Below are 22,787 nucleotides of genomic sequence, written 5' to 3'. Positions count from 1 at the left end.
ACTGAGGAAACCAGAATTGAAAGAGACACGTGTACCCCAATGCTCATCGCAGCACGGTTTATAATAGCCAGGATATGGAAGCAACCTAGATGTCCATCAGCAGATGAATGGATAAGAAAGCTGGGGTACATGTACACAATGGAGTATTCAGTTCAGTTCAGTTCAGTCGCTCAGTCGTGTCCGACTCTTTGTGACCCCATGAATTGCAGCACGCCAGGCCTCCCTGTCCATCACCATCTCCCGTACTCAGTCATTAAAAAGAATACATTTGAATCAGCTCTAATGAGGTGGATGAAACTGAAGTAAGTCAGAAAGAAAAACACCAATACAATATATTAATGCATATATATGGAATTTAGAAAGATGGTAACGATGACCCTATATGTGAGACAGCAAAAGAGCCACAGATGTATAGAACAAACTTTTGGACTCAGTGGGAGAAGGTGAGGGTGCGATGATTTGAGAGAATAGCATTGAAACATGTGTATTACCGTATGTGAAATAGATCACCAGTCCAGGTTCGATGCATGAGACAGCGTGCTCAGGGCTGGTGCACTGGGATGACCCTGAGGGATGGGATGGGGAGGGAGGTGGGAGGGGGTTCAGGCTGGGGAACACATGTACACTCATGGCTGAGTCATGTCAATGTATGGCAAAAAAACACCACAATATTGTAAAGTAATTAGCCTCCAATTAAAATAAATTTAAAATAAGAAAGAAAGAAAGAATTCATGGTTTGGCATGGGTGGCAAACATATACCAAAAAGGCAACCTCACAGACTACAAGTGCTTCTGTATTCATGCCTTTGAAAAATACCAGTTATTTTCTAATTCGCATCCTGAATGTCAGATATAGATTTTTACTGACAAAATTAATGATTTGTTAGTTAGCATAATGAATGGTAGAAACAGGCTCTCCTTGGTGAAATGAGTGGTATTCAATTTTCGTAGGTTGGCTATAATTTAAGAGACCTTAATACGGTTTAAGACACTAGTTACTTTTTGGCCTGTACCCAGTCACTGGTTGGGAGGATATCTGGTGGCTGAGTCTTTCTATAACCATCAAGTGCAGTTTCTGGAATATTGTCACTTCTGCTCTAAGAGAACTTTTCATGCAAGGTAAGTGGTCTCAGCACCTAAAAAGAATAGAGAGTTGGGACTTTGTAGAGAATGCAAAGCAAGTTGTATGAAATGTTTAGGGTCTGCTTACTAATAAGTGTTTATTAAATAAATATTTAAATATGAAGTCAAACTTGATCTAAGGTTTTTTTATTTTGAGCTGGTACTAGTGTCATGAGGCAGTAACTTTAATATACCTCAGGTTTTTGCGATGATCACTAATATATGCCCAAAAGAACTAAAAGTCAGATCAAATTTAGGTGAGTTCCTAGGCCCCTTGATTTATTTTTGCATATTCCTATAAAAATTTATATCTTCAGTCTTCTAAAACTATCTTTGTAAGTCACAATGGTAAACTAATTTTTGTTCATTTTTCTTTTACCTTCTCCAAAAAATACTTTCATTTCCATTTTCACCTTCTTAAAAACTCCAATGTCTTAGTCCAAAAATCAAACTTAATGATGGAAAATCCTGCCTCCAAACAGAATGACTAGGTCAGATGCCTTGGATCTGAAAGAAGTTTGGATGTCTTTAAGCTATACTTCACTGGGTGATAGATAATATTCTGACTTTATATTGGCTGACCTTGACCTCAAGAGTTTTGTTATAGGTGACCACATGAATCTCCAAGAATTAAAAAAGTCACTTCCAAACATATTAAGTCTGCTATGACAGATTTGGATCTTGTTTTTTATATCAGTAACCACTTGAGATGTACTACTCATTTCCAGTAGCAAATAATTATTAAGAAAATAGGAGTCTCTCTTAAAAATCAACTGGCGTTTTTAAATTTCGTCATTCTTAGAGCTATGTTTGCTATATTACTTTTTAATACATATAAAGTTTATAATTACTAGGAAGCATGATGCCTTAAAGATAACTGTGTTGTTTCATGCTATCCTAAATAAAATTCTATGAAATTTTGTGATGGCTAAAAGGAGATGTATAAAGCTGTCCATAGGTACCTTTTCCTGTGCACCAAGGAGACTTAGACATACAACAGAAAGGCATTTTAACGACTTTGGTAAGTGGTGCTTTAACCAAGCATATAAATATTTTTTTTATTTGGGAATTTTAATCTTGGCTGACTTTTGAAGCAACGTTAAGTCTTTTCTTTTTCTTTGGCATCCATTCAACAACTACGCATATGCATACATTTGTTATTTTAATTATATGTTTGTTCATGGTCTTAATTGTTTGCAAACGTTTTGCTCATAAAGAAATCACATGGACTTATAAAATGGTCTCTATGTTCTCCAAATTTCCACCGCATCTACTACAAGGCCAAACATAAAGTCATGGCGAATGATTATGCTAATAAGATAGCTACTTTATTGAATGATTTGCAATTAATTTTTATTCTACTTGTCCTAAAATAAATGTTTATTCTATTCATCCTAAAATATTATAATATTTTCTCATTTGGAAGATGATATTTAGATGACTTAAACTGTTAGAGCAAACAATTAATTGTCAGTCCATACAAAAGCCACATTGTCTTTTCTAATATAATCAGAACTAACCTATATGCAAAATCAAGAGTTTCAGATCCAAAACCTCCAGCTTTGTTTCCGGTAATATTTTTGTTGTTTGTTTTTTATTTTGTTTAAGTGGGCACACCATTAATAGGGTGCTTAAAAATGCAAGCTCCTTTCACGGTCAACATAGAGGAAACGAACATGTTCTTTCGAAAAAATGTCTCTAACTAGTATTATTTTTCTTACCATTACGTACTTACTTTTTCAAAGTTCTGTTAAAGAAAAGCCAGAGCCTGAAGCTGAATAAAGTTCAACCTGATACTGTTTTTGTCTTTCTTGCATAACTAAAACCCTCACTAGAATGCTTCCTGAGACAAAGTAAATATTTGCTGAATAAATGAATGTAAACATTCAGAAATGATCATAAAAATTAGCCAAGCTTAATAAAAAAGGGTGAAGAAATTTAAAGTGAAAGAATCAGATGCTGATTTTCACTCTGTACAGAAGGTGGAGCCAAAGACATATTTATCTACTGGCTGGGATTCTTTCCTGTTACAAAACAAAACAAAACAAATAAGTCTTTTTTTTTGACAAACACTTTTTCTGTGTGCAGCCTCACAGTAAAATTCACTTGGAAACAGGTGTAGGCTACAGATTAAGTTCAGATTTTACCCAAGTTGAGTCATTCTTTTATCTTTAAATCACTCACATGGATGACAGGTAAGTAAATGGTAACCAAGTTTCAGTTAAGTGAATACTCTGGAGTTCTGAAGTACATTGTCAGACCCCAGAAATATTTATCTATAGAAAAAGGATGCTAGCACAAGTCAGTAAAATGCTGGGAAATCTACACTATTCCAAGGGAAATATGATTGACCAACTGTCACTTTAAGAACACATTTTCTAGCTAGTTTTATCAGTTTAGGTAGAGTATTTCTGAATACGCATACTTTGGGGTTGCAAATTAACTTTTTCATTTCAGTCCAATAAATATTAGATAAAACGGAAATTTGGTCCCTGGATAGAATTACTGATGTTAATGAAAGGAAATCCATAAAACAATGCTATCTTAATCCAGTACAAAATCATCCCAGACATCCCCCCCCCGCACCCCTGGCCCAGTTTTAGATAATCCTTTTATTCTTCTAAAGCTGACTTTGTATTCCTGCAGAGGTACTGCAAACTTCAACTCTGATCAATCTGTTATATTCTGAGTCAGCTGATAACCTCATCTACCTTATTTGAGAAGTTACCTTCAAACTCTAGCTTCCTAAAGCACACACTCTCCACTTTAAAACTTTTTTTTCCCTTTATGGTCTGCATTCACTCTCAATTTAAAGGAGTAATTGCCCTTTTCAAGGAGTCCCTGGTAGCTCAGTCAGTAAAGGATCTGCCTGCAATGCAGGAGAGCAGGGTTTGATCCCCTAGAGAAAGAAATGGCAACCCACTCCAGTACTCTTGCCTGGAGAATTCCATGGACAGAGGAGCCTGGCGGGCTACAGTCCATGAGGTCGCAAGGGTTGGACATGACTTAGCAACTAAACCCACTGCCTTTGCAAAATTAAGGCTCCCCCAAGTACCAGGGTGATATTTTCCTTACATATAAGCCCACTCTCCTTTACCTGATTCCACCTTGCCTCTTCTTTCATTCTTTTTCTTTGCCTATACTAAATGAGGAAATCCACTGAGTCTGTGTGCATGCTCTTTTTGGTCCACTGCCTATACCCTATCTCTTAGTTATATTACCTGTACCTGTGGTTTCAAATATCAATTCTATGAATATAATCCCAAATCTTACAACAATTTTAACCTGAACTTCACAATCCATGTTTTAAACTGCCAGTCAGGTATCTTCACCAAGAGGTTTCAGTTCTTCAAACTAAATTTTCCAAACTGAAATCATTAAATCCCTTTCAGCAAATCAGTTCTTCCTACCAACTTACTTTTTTTGTGTTAGTAATATTTTCCCCATCAGAACTCCAAAATCAGCTTTCACATTCCTCTCCCTCGTCCTCCCCATTCAATGTCATCAAGTTCTAGGGCTAGAAAGGAAGAGTACCTTCTGGTCCTTTTTTACTCCTAGTCTCCTAATTCAGGTTCCTCGGGTTCTTATAACTCACTCCTGTACCATTACAATATTCTCCTTACTAGTCTTCAATCTATGACAATCAATTGTTTTTTAATGTTCATGCTACTCATTGAAGTGCTAGAGTTGGTGTGAGATAAGCACTTAAAAGCCTTAAAAATTAATCTGTTCATCTCTTAAAATTTCAAAAATTGCTATTTCGAAAACAAAGGTAAAAATTTTAAAAATGCAGTTGGTTTTCACATTAAGAAATACTTCTCATGATTCTAAAAAATAGCATACTCATCACTGTGAAACATGGATAAAACAGAGTCCAAAGCCTGGCTCATCGTGGCGCCTAAAGAACTCTGCAGATGACAGAATTCTCAATGCCTGCCTCTCATCCTTCATAGGGCAGTAAAGCCTAGCAAATCGGGCCACATCCATTTCTTATGCATTGACAAGGCCTGAAAATCAGAGAATATATGGTCCTATAAAGTCAGTGTTTATATTAATGAAACGGTATTTTTGAGAATCTGAGGAAAACATGTTTAAAAGAATCTATCCACAATTTTTGCAAAAGATGCCAATGGAGATAAACTTCTAAGGTCAGATAAATGGGATATTTTATAGAAAATATATTATTGGTCAAAATATAACTCACCAGCACTGCTACAGTATGAAATATAATAGGAATTGCTACTAGACATTTGGAGAAGCTTCCAGGTGTCCATGAAAGATAACTGTGGTCAAGGGTCAGTGGCCTAGCTTTTTCTGAGCACTATTACTCATAGAATCAAATCTTGGTGGTATTATTTCTAAAGAAAAGAGGATCACATAGGATGTCTTCATCTCTTTTATGAATTATTTTTGTGGAAATCACTCTAGAAATAAAGATATAATACAGTCCATATGTTAAGAGAACTTATTTAATTACTGGCTAATGCTATAACTAATCTCTTGGGCTTAGAAAATGGTTCAAGTGATTCTCATGAGTAACTTAATTTGGTATAAAGAGGTTCTTTCTCTTTGCAGTTGGTCACATAAGCAACAGACTGAAAAGAAAAGGAACCAAAACACTTAGAACCAAAACACAATATCCTTTTTTTATACATCTAACAAAACAGAATCAGAAATAAACACAATTTTTCATTAAAAAAAGAGCCAATTGCAATTTTTCTTTGATGTAACTAATTCTGAATTAGCATTTTAAGAAATTTTAAAACATAAAGTGGATGATTTCAGTAATAAGTATACTTGATAAATCCTTTTACAAAAATAAGCCAAATAGTTACATAAATTAAAAGAAGCACAGATTTCTTCTTTTTTAAGAGGGAGGGAAAGCATATTTTCTTAAAATAAAAAGAGTAAATCATATTTTCATGAATGTGTTCTGAATCAAGGAAAGTAATATTTAGTTAGGACAAAACAGACTCATTTGAAAGAAAGGACAATACAAATATAAGACTGAAGCAATAGTCATGGATGACTGATCTTGAAGACTTGAAAATCAGATTATTGTTTCTACTTCTTTGTTCCCTTTATTTAACATAAAGAAAAATGTACCCTTAGAAATAGCATAGTCAGCAAATAAGAGAGCAAAACCGTGTCTTAATGCTACAACATTTCAGAAGGTGTTTTAGTAACACCTATTAAGGTGTTTTATTTTAAGGAAATGAAATTTAGGGGAGGGTATCTATCAGAAAACACTTGCTATCATCTTTTATTCTGATATTCGTACTAGTGACAAAAGAGTAAAGAGTATTAAAGCTGGATCAGTTTGCCTTGTTTCCAGAGAACAATGGCCAATCATTTCCAGAGAATTCCCTGCCCAGCCTCAGGAGCAGCACTGAAGCCAGTTTATGGGAAGTGTCCTACCACAGCCCTCTAGCACGGCACCTGGAGAGTCCTCAAAGAATCTGCCCACTCTAAGATTGAGGCCACATGACTCAGGCTATTATAAATCCTAAGCCAGAGGGCTGAAGAGAGAGGACCCTGGAAGTGGTGGGAAAGCACATAAGAACTGTATGTGGAGCTCTGCTGGCATCAGGCAGAAAACTATCCAGTGGGCTTTAAAAAGGCAGATGGTCTCAAGAAAAGTTGACAGTTTCGGGACCCACTCAATGTCAACTTAATGTGTGTATTTCACAAAAAATAGCCTGCCATTTCACTACAAAAGAGATTTCATTTTTTGTGAGTTGGCACGAATGGGGCTGAAATGGTATAAATTTTCAGTTCCCTGGAGATCTGGTAGAGGTCAGATATCTAGATCTTCATAGTCAAAATGTACTACATATAAAGTAGTTATATCTATCATTTTATAAAAAAATAAGTTGCAGTAAAGAATAAAATTCAAAGCTGTCAAGAGGTTGGGGGGGGCGGATTTGGGATGGGTATATCAGCATGAATTGTTCCTTTTTGAAATTTCTCTCCCATCTCCATTTCCTTTGTTCATTGTCCCTACTTAAACTAAGAAGAAAGGAATTCGCTCGTGAAAGAACTCACTCACACCCACCCACCTTCAACCTCACACACCTTAGTCCAGTAGGAAACAAAGTCTGCCCTGGCTATATTCTTTTCCACCACTTTAACTTACTACAGCACACATATATTACAGTAAGTAAACTTTTAGAAAAGGTTGTATTATTCTAAAACACACTACTTTTTGTTTTAATCCCCGAACTTTTGGTGAGAAAAGCACTAACTGAAACCCATAATTGTATTTGTTAGCAGTGACTTAAGCAGTGGCACTCACGTCTCCACTGCTACTTCGTCTCGTCAGCACATTTGCAGCACAACTTTGTCTGGACCTGGCTACTCCTTCTTTCCCCCACCCGTCCACGTTCTCCGGCCCGCTCTCCACCCCCCTGCCCGCCTTTCCTCTTCTCCTCCCCTTTCTTCTAGCCCCTCCCTCCCTGTTGAGTCAGTGGCTTGAAACTTTTAAAAGCTCTGTGCTCCAAGTAAGAAAAAAGCTTTTACGAGGTATCAGCACTTTTCTTTCATTAGGGGGAAGGAGTGAGGAAAGTACCAAACAGCAGCAGACTTTTAAACTTTAAATAGACAGGTCTGAGTGCCTGGGCTTGCTTTTTCATCTTACTTCATCCTCTGAGGAGTTCAATCACTTGGCTTGCCTACTTCACTTCTTTTAAGAGAAAGAGTAAGTTTTTAAAAGAACTTTACCTAACCGTGTCTTTTTCTAGCAAACTTTTCTAAAGTTTTTAAATGTGTTAAATGTAGCTTTCATATGACACAATAAAGGGAATGATGAACTTGAAAGTGTAGTTTTAAAGTTAAAATTAAACTTACGGTATTTACTCTTTGACTGCTGAAAAGTTTTTCTTTTAATAATGCAACAGGTAAATAAGATTCAGATCTTTCTGATGAGGATAGAGAACTAATTTACTGGATATTTCGTTTTCCATTTTAGACTATAATTTTGCTTTTGGGGGGTGATCAGTAACTGTCTAGGTGCTTTGTAACTTTTGGCGGGGGGAGGGCGAGGTTAGGGGCCTAGGTTGGGGGTTTGACTGACAACAATACAAAAATCAAAGTGCAAATTTGCTTAGCGTGCTTGCTATAGAATTCTACGCTTTGTGCTTTTTCATATGGAAATCTTGATTGATGTTCTATAGCCTTGCAAAGCAAACTTCTTAACAAAGTGCTTTGTTAAGATCTTGCGGTTACTTGACTTCCACGTGGTTCCTTCCTAGAATTTTACCCGGTAAACAAAAGGTATAAAAATCAGAGTTGTGATATTGAGGTTCTTAAAGCCACAGTAAAGGGTTACTTTATGTTAGCAGCACTATGGAAAAATCTTGAGACTCGCAAGAGAGCCACCATTGACTCGACCACGCTGGCAATTCAGGAGGTGAAATCCCTTGAATGGGTGATGGTTACTTACAAAGCATGAACAGAGGGCGAACAGAAGTTTAGGAAAGAGTGTATGCCTGGGTGCTTTTCCAAAAGGTCTCCTAAGGCAGGGGCTCCTAGAAAGAATAGGAATCGAAATTTCTTAAAACAGCCCCTTAGAGGGAGCTCCCCCCACCCCACGCCACCCCACCTTCCGCTTGTCCGATCCTGTAACAAACTTCAGACCTCTGGGGCAACTTTTTTGAGTCGCTGAGTGCTGCCAGCAGGCAAAGATAACGCGGACTTGTTATTTAAAAGGGTTCAATTTCTCATGCTTTTATGGGTAACACACATTCTGTTAGCTAGAAATACAACCTTGTGTTTTCGTGTCCGGTAGGGGTTTTGTCTGATCTAACTCCATAGACTGTTTAGTTTAAATTTTTGGTGTGACCCTGCAGTTTGAAGTATTTGCACCAGAGAAGGTTGAAAAGCAAAGAAAAATAAAAGCTTTGCGGAAGGAGGACGGGGGCCTGGGGCCCGGCGGGCGTAGGGTGCCTCCTGCCATCTTAGCATCCGCCCGGCTCGCCCGGGGCTCCTGAGCTGTCTGAGCCCTGGCGATTTGCAAAGGTTTGCTCAGAGGAGTCCTTCCGATCCTCTCTAGTCTAACCCGGCGCAGGTCCGAGTTCCGCCACTGGGAAGGAAGAGGGAGGGGGAGAGCGGCAGAGTGCTGGGGACTGGGGGTGGGCGGGGGCGGGGGGGGGCTATGGACTGTGTGCCAAATAGTAAAAAGAGGAGCGAATGATTAATTGAATTAACTGTATCAATCTAATTTCCCCTCCAACACCACCCCCACCCCCCGCAGTCTTTTTTTTTTCTTTTGAACTTGCTGAATCCTACTGTATAAACCGTAAGGAAACCTGAGTGCCTTGGGAATTACCTACCGTACCTAAATGGCACTTCAAACTCGTCTGTAAGTTCTCGAAACTTCTCAAGAATGGGGGTGGAGTGGGGAGAGCGGAGGAAGCCCCATCATGAGATGAGTAAAGTGCTAATGACGTGTCCGGAGGCAAATCAGTTCCAGAATTCGGGAACTCAAATCTTCCCTGGTTCCTAGCAGCGGCTCGCCCACCCTATTCTTTTGGCTAGTCATCCAAATATTTACAGAGCATCTCTGATAAAGCTTATCAAAAGTTCTCCTTAACCAACCTCATCCTCAGCCTAGGGCGTGCCTATTTTTCCTCTCTAGGAGTACAAAGTGGGGTTGGGAAGAGGAGAGTTATAAACTGTTGGAAAAACAGACGTGGCTTTACTTGGAGGTGGGTTTAATTTCTTTTGCTTCCCAAACCAAGTTGGTAATGAAAAGATGCTTAATTTCCCCCTCTGAAAACTGGACCCATATGAAGCTAGTCTAAAATGCCTTGGGCACTTTGACGAATAGATTATGAAAAAAAAAAAAATTAAAGGCCTGACTTGTCCAGGAATTGCTGAGAATAAAAACCTCTAGTAATGCAGAGATCTCATTAAATTAACTCCGTCTCAAAGAATGAAAAAAATCCAGGGAAAAAAACACTTCATGGAAAAGAGTAGTTAATTCCTCTATGTAGGCCAGGTTGCCTGAAATTTCCTCTGTCCTGGCAACGTGTATGTGTGGTGCTTTTTAGTTTCCGAAGTCAGTACAGTTTTCACCTGTCCTTTGCCTGCAAAATGCAGTGGTAATGCGTTGATCCTACTGCGGTGGCTTTGATCCTACTATGTTCCATATTTTTCTACTACCTTTTATGGTTTATCACTGCTGCCCCATCCCCTCCATTCCTGGCCCTTTACAGTGTAATTCTTACATTGCTCACCCTTCCTGGAAACAGTGTCAAAGCAAGCATCTGAAAGGGTGTGTTTTTAGATATTGAGAGTTGTTGTGTTACTTAGATGTGTTCAGTTCCTACCTAGAGGAGAATGAGAACCTCACAATAAAGTGCATTCCTTCATTTCTCTGGTGATGTCCAGAGATGCAGCTGGTATGAGCCTCAGCGCCTCTATATATACGATACCCGAGGGAAGGGAATGATAGGAAAGTCACCAGTGATTAATACCTCCTACTCCACCTTTCCGGTTCTGACTTCCCTTCAAGATTCTCAGTTGTTGAGATTGTGGAAGCGTATTTACACACGTTAGTTCAGTTCTGGAGAGACAAGTTATTATCTAGTGTTTACCATTAATGTCAGTATTCACTATAGATAAGTCAGGTTTCAAAAAAATCCCTGGAGTTCTCAGTGGGAGTTCTCCCACCTCTCACCCCCTTCAGATAAGCACCTAAATTCTCTACTTTGTCTCCACATTGCCTGTCTAGGTTCACCATTTGCCTATGTATGTACGTACTGTCTTTAGCCAAAGGTAAAACACAGACCATGCTGAGCCATTTATATAGAAGTTTTATATATATAATTTTTTCCATAAGAGTTTCTTAATTTTCAGTAACCTTCACATCCAAGTTTTCCTAGCTGTCTAAATACTTTCTTTAACATATGTCTTTTGAGATGTCCCTGGTGGTCCAGTGGTGAAAATGGGTCTCTTCCACTGCAGGGGGTGCAAGTTCAACCCCTGGTGGGGGAACTAAGATCCCTCATGCCATGTGGCACCGTCAAAAAAAGAAAGTGTTTTATGGAATGTTTAAAATTCACAGTAATAGAAAAAATACAGTGGTTTTTTTTTTTTTTTTTTTTTTTTAGCAATTTCTGTAAGGCAGATGCATTCTCTAGTGTATGACTTTTTCCATGATTTAGAGAAGATGTCTCTAAATAGAAACACAAAGACAGGCAGACCTTTTTCATGGTCTTTTCTCTCCAATAATTGATAAAGGGTAAATTTGTTTCAGTCTCTTTGAGGTTGCTATTGTACTCTTTTCAGGAGCCTTTGGTTACCATTAGGAAAATGTTCATCACTTCTTAGTTATTATTTTGCTAAAGGAAAGAATACCAAAGTTAGAAAATAAAAGGGCTATGCTCCTGCTAAGTCGCTTCAGTCGTGTCTAACTCTGTGTGACCCCATAGACAGCAGCCCACCAGGCTCCGCCATCCCTGGGATTCTCCAGGCAAGAACACTGGAGTGGGTTGCCATTTCCTTCTATATCTAAAAATCATTTAAAGAGGAATGAAACTTTATTGAGCTTTAACTAAGAGCTTCATGTTCATGAGTTACTCATTCAGTGTTCATTAAGGAAAGAAGATTTAATACACTTGTGAGGGCTTTACCTCCATCCGATGGCAATCTAAGAACACAGCTTTTAGCCTGCAGCTTCTGACTTAGGCTCTTTCTTGTATCACCATGAGAGACCATGAGAAACTTCTGCTAGGGGGGAGTTGAGTGATAGCTGTTGGACTAGGGAGAGGATTATCTATTTTGTAGGTGTCATCTCTTTGGATGGAGTTCCTCACTCCTCAGCTCCCAGCTCATGTCATTGTTCTGTGGAGGCTGATGTAGATTGACTGTGTGATGAGAAAAGGTGAGAGCCAAGGTAAAAAGGCACGTGTGTTCCCTACCCCACTCACAAAAATTCAATGCTACACATCAGGTACACATCAGAAGAAATGTAGCGGTATTTCATTCTTTACAAAAGAATCTAAGGCTAATCATGGAGCCATGGGCAGAATTTTAAATAGAATAGATGTTTACACGAAATAGGTTTGATACACCAGGGCTTCCCTGGTGGCTCAGAAGGTAAAAAATCTGCCTGCAATGCAGGAGAGCCACGTCTGATCCCTGGGTTGGAAAGATTCCCCTGGCAAAGGGAGTGGCTAGCAGCTCCAGTATTCTTTCCCGGAGAATTCCATGGACAAGACGAGCCTGGAGGACTACAGTCTATGGGGTTGCAAAGAGTTGGACGTGACTGAGCAACTAGCACACCACAGTTAGGCTGACTACCCACATATAAGGAAGCAAAGATTGTTTATTATCTGATGAATATATATTTTTCATAGTACCTGATTCAAGTCACTGAACTGCCTAATACACCCTCAACCTATGTAGAGATGTTACATTAACTGGGATTGATACCAGCTGTTACTCTTCTCCTAAGCGGCCCAATCTTACCCCAAGATTTATCATTCTTGAAATAAACATAAGTTTTAACAGGTTATTTCTTGCTCTGCAAGATACTGTGGGATCTCTCTCAGCAACAGTTGAATTGTGTAGTCTAGTCAGAATTCAAATCCTGCAGAATTGGACAAAAACACAAGTTTTTTTGTTGTTTCTTTGAAATCTTAACCTGTAAAACAGCATAATACTGAAACTGCATAAATATCTATGATACCAGATATATTTTGCAAGAATTCCAAATCACTATGACCTTGTCTAATAAATTCAAGACCTTGTTTAACAAATTCTTTGTTAAAGAGCCTGTTTTCTTAATCATACTACTTGCTCAGGAATCATTTAAAATATGTTGCTACAACAGACAGTTCTCTGCTACAGCAATTATGACTTGAAAATTGAATAGTTTTTATCGTATGAGATGCTGACAATACTTTTTTAACTGTGTAAGTCCCGTTTTAATTAATTTGAAACTTCAGAAGTTTGGGATAGGTAACTATAATTAAGAGAGTCCCAAGGAGGTAATAAACAAATAAACAAAACTGGTGAAACCTGGTGCCTTTTTTGTTACAGGCCCCTTTTAATTCACTCAATAGATACTCGGTATCTCTCAACTCTTTTAAGCACTGGAGATACAGCAGTGGACACAAGAAACTCCCATATAGAATTCACATTCTAGTTGAGAAAAGCAGATATAAGTCCTTGTCATGGAGGCAGACAAAGAATAAACAGGTAAATATATATAATATGTCAAGTAGAGCTAAGGACCATTGAAAAACAAAAAAAGAGCAGAGGGAGTAGCCAGTGACAGGCCTGCAGTAGTGGCTGAAGAGGTGAGACCAGAGCGAGCCGTGGGGATGGGGCAGAGTTGATCAAGGCATATCAGCTTGTTAGTTTTTTTCAGATTGTTTGAGGGGAGTAGATTGGCAAGCAGGGTAACAGGCTCTCGATGTGTAACCTGAAGAGAGGGGACGTATAACCTGGTGATGGCTAAGATCAGGCTAAAAGCTCGGGTGGTGGTGAGACTCCTAGTCTGTTTTAAGGGGAAGACAAAGCCTATAGCGTTTGCTGACAGATTGAACATGGATTATGTTCAATTGAATTATGTTCAATTATGTTAATTGAATGTGGGTGTGAACACTACCCAAAGCACATCTAGCTGTTGTAACTATAGAGGAATGGTCACAACTGAGCCCACGCAAAGTCATTCACCACAGGGAAGAGGGGGGGTCTTACAAAAATTAAAGAAAAACATTAGAATTTACTGTTCAGTTTTGAAGTTTATAATTTGGGGGAGGGGGCCCACACTGCATGCCAGATCCTGGTTCCCCAGCCAGGGATGGAACCCTGGCCCCTGCTGCAGTGGAAGCACCAGGGAAGTCCCAAGAGGCTTATAATTTTCGGCTTAGGATATTAGAAACACACATGGCACTTCCTCCTCCCTGACCACCGCCCCCCCCCCACCCAAATCCATTTAATGATTTTATCAGGAAGCAATCCTATTTACCTTTATTTTATTTCACTCACTCAACTGATTATAGTATCTCTTCTTAGGAAAAATCTTTAAAATTGAAAGTAAAATATATTCTATTTCTCCTAATCATTATTGGGACGTTAATGACATAGTGTCTTGATTATAGCTTTGGCACAGTGATATGTTACTATATCTCTGAAAAAGGGGACAGTCAAAAGTAACTTAACATTAAAGGTTTATTTTCCATTTTGAATGAAGTATTTGAGTCTTTGTGTTCATGGGGAGCAGCCAATAGAGATAGAAGGTCAAGGGCTGTACAGTAGTAAGCTCTGTTCCCAGGTACCCAGAGTTCTGCTCCTCACACTGAACCCTCCCCACACTGCAGAGAGTCCGGAAGGTGCTTGGGCAAGTCACCCTTAGGGTGACTGAGGTTTTGGCTTCTAGTCTAGAGGGCCATGAAGAGCCATGAAGAATGTAATCCAACATGGTATGTAGAGGACATGGTCCAACTGCTGTCAAGCATTTGCTTCTAATGAGAACTTTGTACAGCTCCTTAACCTAGACCTTAATCTATATATATATAGTTCCACCTTGGGAACATAGCAGTGAAGAAATGAGTATACAGGATATATACTCAACTGCCATGATTTTCTAAAGTATCAAATAAAGAGTATACTTATCTCATACTGTTGAATGTGAGTGAGGTATATAGTCTGTAAACCAATGCTAGGGGATTCGTAAACATAATCATGACTGCTCCTTATAAAAAGGCATTAATTTTTCAACTATGACCTGGAAAAATTAAACCAATAATGGGGATGAGGGGACAAACAGTTAGTAGAATTTCTAATTCACAGCAAAGTGAATGACTACCAAAAAGATTTCGTTACCTCTCTTTGAAAACCACAAGCATTATAAGCTATCACATTAACCACTATCTGACAGTCTCTATGATAGTGCTAATAACAGGTGTCTACATGTTACAGGATACAAGTTGTCCAACTGGATAATTCATAGCAATGGATGAATGAGTATAACTCAATTAATTAATGCAAATGACAACTGTATGGCTCCTTAAAGGAAAGACAACTTTGCTACTACCTGGAGAGCTGCCCAGTAACCAGTTCACACACTGGTGGCAGTATAGGTTATTTTTGTGGAATCTCAGAACTATATGGTAGTCAGGTTTTATTTTCCACAGAGTGTAAAGAAACTTGGTAATTATTTGTCACAAGCATCAGTATCTTTTGTTTGAAATAATAATGAAACTGACTAAAATGACTTCTCATTGTGCCTGAAACACTTTTTTTTTTCTTGAGCTCAATCGTGTGAATGTGATGAGATTGTGCAGTTTATCATTTTATACTTGATTGTTTTTGGTGTTCATCTTCCCTACCCTGCCACAACTGGAGTATTGAGCAAAAGCAGATGACACTGGCAAAATAGTGAAATTCTCTACAAACAGAATCAGGGCCAATTTACACATCATCACATCGAAACTGTCTATTGATAGAGCTCCAAAAATTCTGCTCTATTTGTTTGACCCTCACGGACTGTATTTCTTCATTCCCAGTGCAGTGTCTTCTGCTAAATTGTAGGTTTTTTCTTTTACATTCTCTCGCATCAAACTGTCTGTCAAAGCTAAATTACTCCCTCTCACTTCAAGCCTTTCCCTGGCTATTTAACTCTTTGTCAGTCCTACTCGCCTTTTTTCTTGCTTGACTGCTCATTCCATACATCAGTTTCACTGTCACTTCACCATCTAAAATGGCCCTTCCTAGTGGGGAAGCTCCTTTTCTTTATGACCACTGACAGAAGGGTGTTATTTCCTATAACCTGCCCACTCATCTCCACTCATTACACCCCCTCAGCTCCCCAGTCCGTCTCTGGCACCAGTCTCTGGATTGTCATCAAAAAATACACACTGACTGCTAATTTAGATAGCTGATAACAGTTTCACTTTATGGATCAGCCATCTCCTCTTTGTTCCATCCAGGAAACCCCAGGCCAGGTTTCCAATTCATTTTTTCTGACCTCTATAGCCAGGAGGTACAAGTAGTAGACACAAGTGTAATATTGCTTAGTGGGGAAGAAGATTCCCCTGGATTTCATTTACTTCACATAAGGAGAACAGGCTCATAGTTTAATTCCAGCTGAAAAACTTCTTTATATTAAGACCACAAACTTATTTCTAGGAAACCTATTTAATCATACTTTTAGTTATACTCTTTAAAATCCAGTGAGTTCCTGGGAAGTCTTTGCTTTGCTGGTTTTTAATTATTAAATAATTTTTTACTGTTTCATCCTGTTCTGAACCCTCCAATAACTCTGCTGAAAATTAGACTGTATTCTCTATGACTGCCTCATGCAATATTATTCATTTCTTCCCAGATTTCAGCCTCTGCTAAGATTTTATATATCAAAGCGTGAGAACATTTCTAACTTTGACTCAGCTTAACTTCAATTTTAAGACCAGTGTTGTGCATTGGAAAGCCTTGGTCTTGGGATTGAAAGTCTTTTTCTGGCCTTACTGATAGGTGAATATTTCCAAAACTTCCCTGGTGGCCCAGACGGTAAAGAACCTGCCTGCAGTATAGGAGACCTGGGTCCAATCCCTGTGTTGAGAAGATCCCATGGGGAAGAGAATGGCTATTCACTCCAGTATTCTTACCTGGAGAATTCCATGGACAGAGAAGCCTGGCCGGCTACAGTCCATGGGGTCACAAAGAGTCAGATATGGCTGAGTCACTAACACTTTTAAGGACCTCAGTTTTCATCAGTTGAATGGCCTACTGCCAATTAAAAGTATAAATTGAACTAATAACTTTGGGGATTCCTGTCATCTCTATACACTTGAGGCTATTTCTCATCCCCAGTAATGGGGACGTCCTAGGCTTAAGATATCAAGGTAGTGATAGGAAATTAAGAAGAGTGTGTGGGCTGAGGGTCCAAAATCCAGTAAAGGAACTTGAAAGTATACAGCAATCCAAAGATGAAAAACAACCATTTTTACTACAGATAACAAATTACTTTTTATTTTGCAGGCTATAATTAGTATTGAGGCCAACTGAACTATTACTTGAAATGTGATATGCATTTAGTATTTGTTTTTGAAAGTAGGTTCCTACATCTAGGGACACAGTGTGTCACGATGGTACCTTTGAGTGCAGCATATTTGCCTCTGGGTGGAAGACAGAAGACGTCCAAACCACATAAGTTAGTGCCTAAGGAAAAAAACAGAAGTATAAATGACCACAGTATAGAGTATGCACAAAGACACTTGAAATACCAAGGAGAAACATTTCAGTTTACAATTAGGAATAATGTGCTATATATAATAGGACTGAGGTTTGAAAACAGATTATGTCTATGTGCATGGGTATGGGAGTTTTTACCTCAATTCTTAGATACGCATAGGTTTTGAATACCACACATCAGCATTTTGCTTAGGTAAGCATGCAGATACAGGCCTATCAGGCAAGAATGAGCCTCATTTTTCAGACAATAAAATAAGCAGAGACATTTAGCACTGACAACTTCTTAAGCAACAAGGTGAGACAGTGGCTGAGCAAGTAATACCTTTTCACAAGGTTAAGATCTCACTTTACGTGGCACCTAGGCTCTGCTGTTTTTAAAACCTAGCATATACCAAGAAAATCTGAGACCTCTTTTCAGGGGAAAAATGGAATCATTTGCACTTGCGGGCTGTTTTGTTTGTTTGTTTGTTTTGGAAAGGATGCTAGAATGAAAGGAAATATTCTATAATATTTTGATTGTTGGCTGAAAGAAACTGCATATTAAACTAATAATTTGGATCTGTGATTATTTAGTTTCCTTTTGGTTTCTTTTCAGGCAGTACCCAGGCAACATGGGTGACTGGAGCGCCTTAGGCAAACTCCTTGACAAGGTTCAAGCCTATTCCACCGCTGGAGGGAAGGTGTGGCTGTCAGTCCTTTTCATTTTCCGAATCCTGCTACTGGGGACAGCCGTTGAGTCAGCCTGGGGTGATGAGCAGTCTGCCTTTCGTTGTAACACTCAACAACCTGGTTGTGAAAACGTCTGCTATGACAAATCCTTCCCAATCTCTCATGTGCGCTTCTGGGTCCTGCAGATCATATTTGTGTCTGTCCCCACACTCTTATACCTGGCTCATGTGTTCTACGTGATGCGAAAGGAAGAGAAACTGAACAAGAAAGAGGAGGAACTCAAAGTTGCCCAAACTGATGGTGCCAATGTGGACATGCACTTGAAGCAGATTGAAATTAAGAAGTTCAAGTATGGCATTGAAGAGCACGGCAAGGTGAAGATGCGAGGGGGCTTGCTGAGAACCTACATCATCAGTATCCTCTTCAAGTCTGTCTTCGAGGTGGCCTTCTTGCTGATCCAGTGGTACATCTATGGATTCAGCTTGAGTGCCGTTTACACTTGCAAAAGAGATCCCTGCCCGCATCAGGTGGACTGTTTCCTTTCTCGGCCCACGGAGAAGACCATCTTCATCATCTTCATGCTTGTCGTGTCGTTGGTGTCTCTTGCCTTGAACATCATCGAACTCTTCTATGTCTTTTTCAAGGGTGTTAAGGATCGCGTGAAGGGAAAGAGCGATCCTTACCACACTACCACTGGCCCACTGAGCCCCTCCAAAGACTGTGGATCTCCAAAATATGCTTATTTCAATGGCTGCTCCTCCCCAACCGCTCCTCTCTCGCCCATGTCTCCTCCCGGGTACAAGCTGGTCACCGGAGACAGAAACAACTCTTCCTGCCGCAATTACAACAAACAAGCAAGTGAGCAAAACTGGGCCAATTACAGCGCAGAACAAAATCGAATGGGGCAGGCAGGCAGCACCATCTCTAACTCCCACGCACAGCCTTTTGATTTCCCAGATGACCACCAGAATTCTAAAAAACTTGATGCTGGCCACGAACTACAGCCTCTAGCCATTGTGGACCAGCGGCCTTCCAGCAGAGCCAGCAGTCGCGCCAGCAGCCGACCCCGGCCTGATGACCTCGAGATCTAGGTCCAGTCGAGATCCCACTCAGTTGTGGAGAAGAAACAGGTGCTATAAAAAATGCACCTTAGGTGTTCATTTTGTTCCATTGGAGGTGGTACTCAACAGCCTTGTCACGAGGCTTAGGAAACACAAAGACATTAGAATACCTGGTTCATTGGGGGTGTTAGGGATAGGCGGGTGGAGAGGGAGGGGATGAGGGAGGTACATGTTGGTATTTAATGTAGTTGATTCAAAAAGCTTAAGTTCTAAGTAAAGGTTGCATTAGGTGGTCCATAGGTAAGAGCTTTTTCTTTCCCACACACCCCTAAGACTAGTTCTGTGTATGTGAAAGAGTCAGTGATATTTTTGGTTAAATATGTTTTTTTTTTCTACCAAGAAACTGAAATAAGTTTGACCAGGAGAAAATACTTTCTGAACATTTTACTTACCTTTATCAAGAAAAAGACAGAGGATTGTCTTTATGTCCCTGCTAAAAACATTCCATTGTTAAAATTTGCACTTTGAAGGTAAGCTTTGTAGGCCTGACCCTCCAGGTGTCAATGAACTTGAGCTACTAGATTTTTTATTCGTGGTATCAGTTAAGAGTTCAGACAAGGCCCACAAAAGAAGACTTTCCATGCATTTGCAAATCTCAGCTGGTTCTGTACATTCTTTTTTTACATTCACTTGCATATAGTATTACCATCACTTTGCATCATTCCTCAACTACTATTCATATTCGTTTAATGATTTCTGTAAACATTTTAAAAGCAGTTGGGATATCACTTAAACATTTTTTGAGTTAGAGTCAGGGAAGCAAGCCATGCTCAATATTTAACAGTCACTTGTCTGTGAATGTGTGTGGAAGAGTGTGTTTTATTTGTCATGTATTGGTACAAGTAGATGCAGTATAAACTCACAAACACAGATTTGAAAATAATGCACACGTGGTGTTCAAATTTGAACCTTTCTCATGGATTTTGTGGTGTGGGCCAATATGGTGTTTACATTATATAATTCCTGCTGTGCAAATAAAGCACATTTTTTTTTCCCTAAAATGTTTTTTCTCCATGTATCCTATTAAGGATACTGTTTTTTGTTTTTTTTTTTAATTTAGATTCTTTTTTTTCTCTTTTTTCTTTTTTTTTTTTTTAGAATATAGCAGTAATGTTATTGCTGAAATGAATGATTTTCTCTTTCTGAAATATAATCATTGATGCTTGAATGATAGAATTTTAGTACTGTAAACAGGCTTTAGTAATTAATGTGAGAGACTTAGAAGAAATGCTTAGAGTGGACTATTAAGTGTGCCTAAATGAATTTTGCAGTAACTGGTATTCTTGGTTTTGTCCTACTTAATACACATTAATTCAGAACTTGTATTCTATTTTGAGTTTGACAGTCTTTTGGAGTAACCAGCAACTTTGATGTTTGCACTAAGATTTTATTTGGAATGCAAGAGAGGTTGAAAGAGGTTTCAGTAGTGCACATGCAACTAATTTATTTGAAATCTATCCTAAAGAAATCTACCAGTTTCTTCAAATGCTTTTTAAAAATTCATCACAGATGATTAGTGAAAATACAAAATATTGTACTTTTCTTGTTGCATGTCAGCTACATGAAGAGTTACAATGAGAAATGCTAATTTGTTTGACATTCCATGTTAAACTACTGTCATGTTCAGCTTCATTGCATGTAATGTAGACCTAGTCCATCGATCATGTGTTCTGGAGAGTGTTCTTTATTCAATAAAGTTTTAATTTAGTATAAAGATAGCCTTTATAGCCCGTGTGATTTTTAAAACTTCTATTGCATCTATTCACAATTATCAAAGACAGTTCCATGGATTATGAGGAGTTGGACAAAGGAGATTCACAAGATTCCAGAATCTTCTTGTGTAAGTCACCAGGAAAGCCCCTTTAAAAGAATAGTTTTTATTGTTAGTTAGATTCAGTGCAACATTGATTAACATTTTTGAGTATTTATTCAACAGAGAAGATAATGGATAAGAATGATGAATTTTGAATATAAAATTAATGAAAGTGAAAGTCGTGTCTGACTCTTTGTGACCCATGGGCTAAATAGTCCATGGAATTCTCTAGGCCAGAATACTGGAGTGGGTAGCCTTTCCCTTCTCCATGGGGATTTTCCCAACCCAGGGATTGAACCCAGGTCTCCCTCATTGCAGGCAGATTCTTTACCAGCTGAGCCACAAGGGAAAGCCCAAGAATATTGGAGTGGGTAGCCTATTCCGTCTCCAGTGGATCTTCCCAACCCAGGAATTGAACCAGGGTCTCCTGCATTGCAGGCAAATTCTTTACTGGGCTATCAGGGAAGATGTGTTTAAAGTAAGATAATAGTAATTTAGTAGGTCTATATATGACAGAAGTAAGACTAGAAAGAGGGTGCTGAAAATTTAAAACTATAGGGTCTTCCAGGTAAAAAAGAATTAGGGTGGAGTTGGTTTGAGTATGGTTATGCTCTGTGACAAAAGAATGAAACAGATTCTATTATCCGAAAACATTGTGAAAACACGGAAAAATTGATTTTAAAAATTCTTAACACCCAAGGAAAATTAAACCATTCAGAGGGACAAGATCAATTCTGGGCGACTGAAAGTATTGCTGTGATTTAAAATATAAAATGTGTTAGCACTTTTAAGTCACATTTCAAGAAAGTTATTTTTATTTTCTGGCCACACCACACAGCATGTGTGATCTTAGTTCCCCGACAGTAATCGAACCTGTGTCCCCTGCCGTGGAAGTACAGAGTCTTAACCACTGGACCATCAAGGAAGTCCCCAAAGCTTCTTAACTTACTGAAATTGTTTATGTGAATACTCACTGCAAAGCAAACTAGTAGATTTCTGAGCATAAAAATATTACTAGTTTAGAAATAACCTGGTTAAATTTGGTGGCTAGATGTGCCTAAAGTCAAAGGATTATCTAATCAGTCTCAGAGTCAATATAATTGGTAGGATCAACATTTCTTCAAGTGTTATCATTCAGCTGGCTGAGACTCTGAACGGAAAGGCAAATTTTCTCTGTGTGTGTGTGTGTCTGCATTTACTGTGGAAAATAGAGAAATGGTGTATTTGAATGTGTGTGTGTATTCAAATACAAACAGGGCTTACAGGGTGTATATATATGTACCCATATACACATAGACTACTGAATGTAGATTTCTGATGTGTGTGGAAGTGAGAGGGCAAGTTACACCTTTAAAAAATAGTCCATTTTAAACTTTCCCCAAACTTTAAAGCTTGTCACTATTAAAAAAAAAAAATCCAAGCATACAAATACACAGTTTTAAACTGCAAAAGTATATGAAATGGAAAATCAAATCTCACCTCTCCTCATTCTCCAACATAGACATCATGGAAGTTCTAATTCCGTTGGAAAGCACTGTTAAAGTTTCAGACATCAACCATATATCAGATACTTTGTTAAGTAGTGAGGATTATTAGAATGACCCCATAGTTCCATGCCCTGTGAAACTTACAACATAAATCCTTTCGATGTAAATGCTGTTTTACATATCTTAATTGGTGAATTATTTCCCACAACTGAAAATTGAATTGAGATGTTTTAAAATTATAAAAAAGCTGAAACTTCATTCTACAAATATTTATTAGATATTCATTTTGGCATAAAATTCCATGTTTAGAAAGTTGGAAACTTTCGAATCTTCTGAGCAGCAGAACTTTCTATGTGGAAATGTTCTAGTACA

The 22,787-nt window shown here is 38.7% G+C and overlaps 1 protein-coding gene across 1 annotated transcript; it reads left to right on the top strand.

The window, feature by feature from the left end:
- Positions 1 to 7,629: 7,629 nt before the first annotated feature.
- Positions 7,630 to 20,833, top strand: GJA1 (gap junction protein alpha 1). Its single transcript, XM_004011159.5, has 2 exons — positions 7,630 to 7,819; positions 17,921 to 20,833. Exon 2 carries the CDS (start codon positions 17,937 to 17,939, stop codon positions 19,083 to 19,085), a length of 1,149 nt encoding a protein of 382 aa, XP_004011208.1. The 5' UTR covers positions 7,630 to 7,819; positions 17,921 to 17,936; the 3' UTR covers positions 19,086 to 20,833.
- The last annotated feature ends 1,954 nt before the right edge of the window (positions 20,834 to 22,787 follow it).

The sequence above is a fragment of the Ovis aries genome, chromosome 8 (genome assembly GCF_016772045.2).
Source record: "Ovis aries strain OAR_USU_Benz2616 breed Rambouillet chromosome 8, ARS-UI_Ramb_v3.0, whole genome shotgun sequence".
Taxonomy (NCBI): Eukaryota; Metazoa; Chordata; class Mammalia; order Artiodactyla; family Bovidae; genus Ovis; species Ovis aries.
This window is presented reverse-complemented; position numbering and strand designations above follow the sequence as displayed.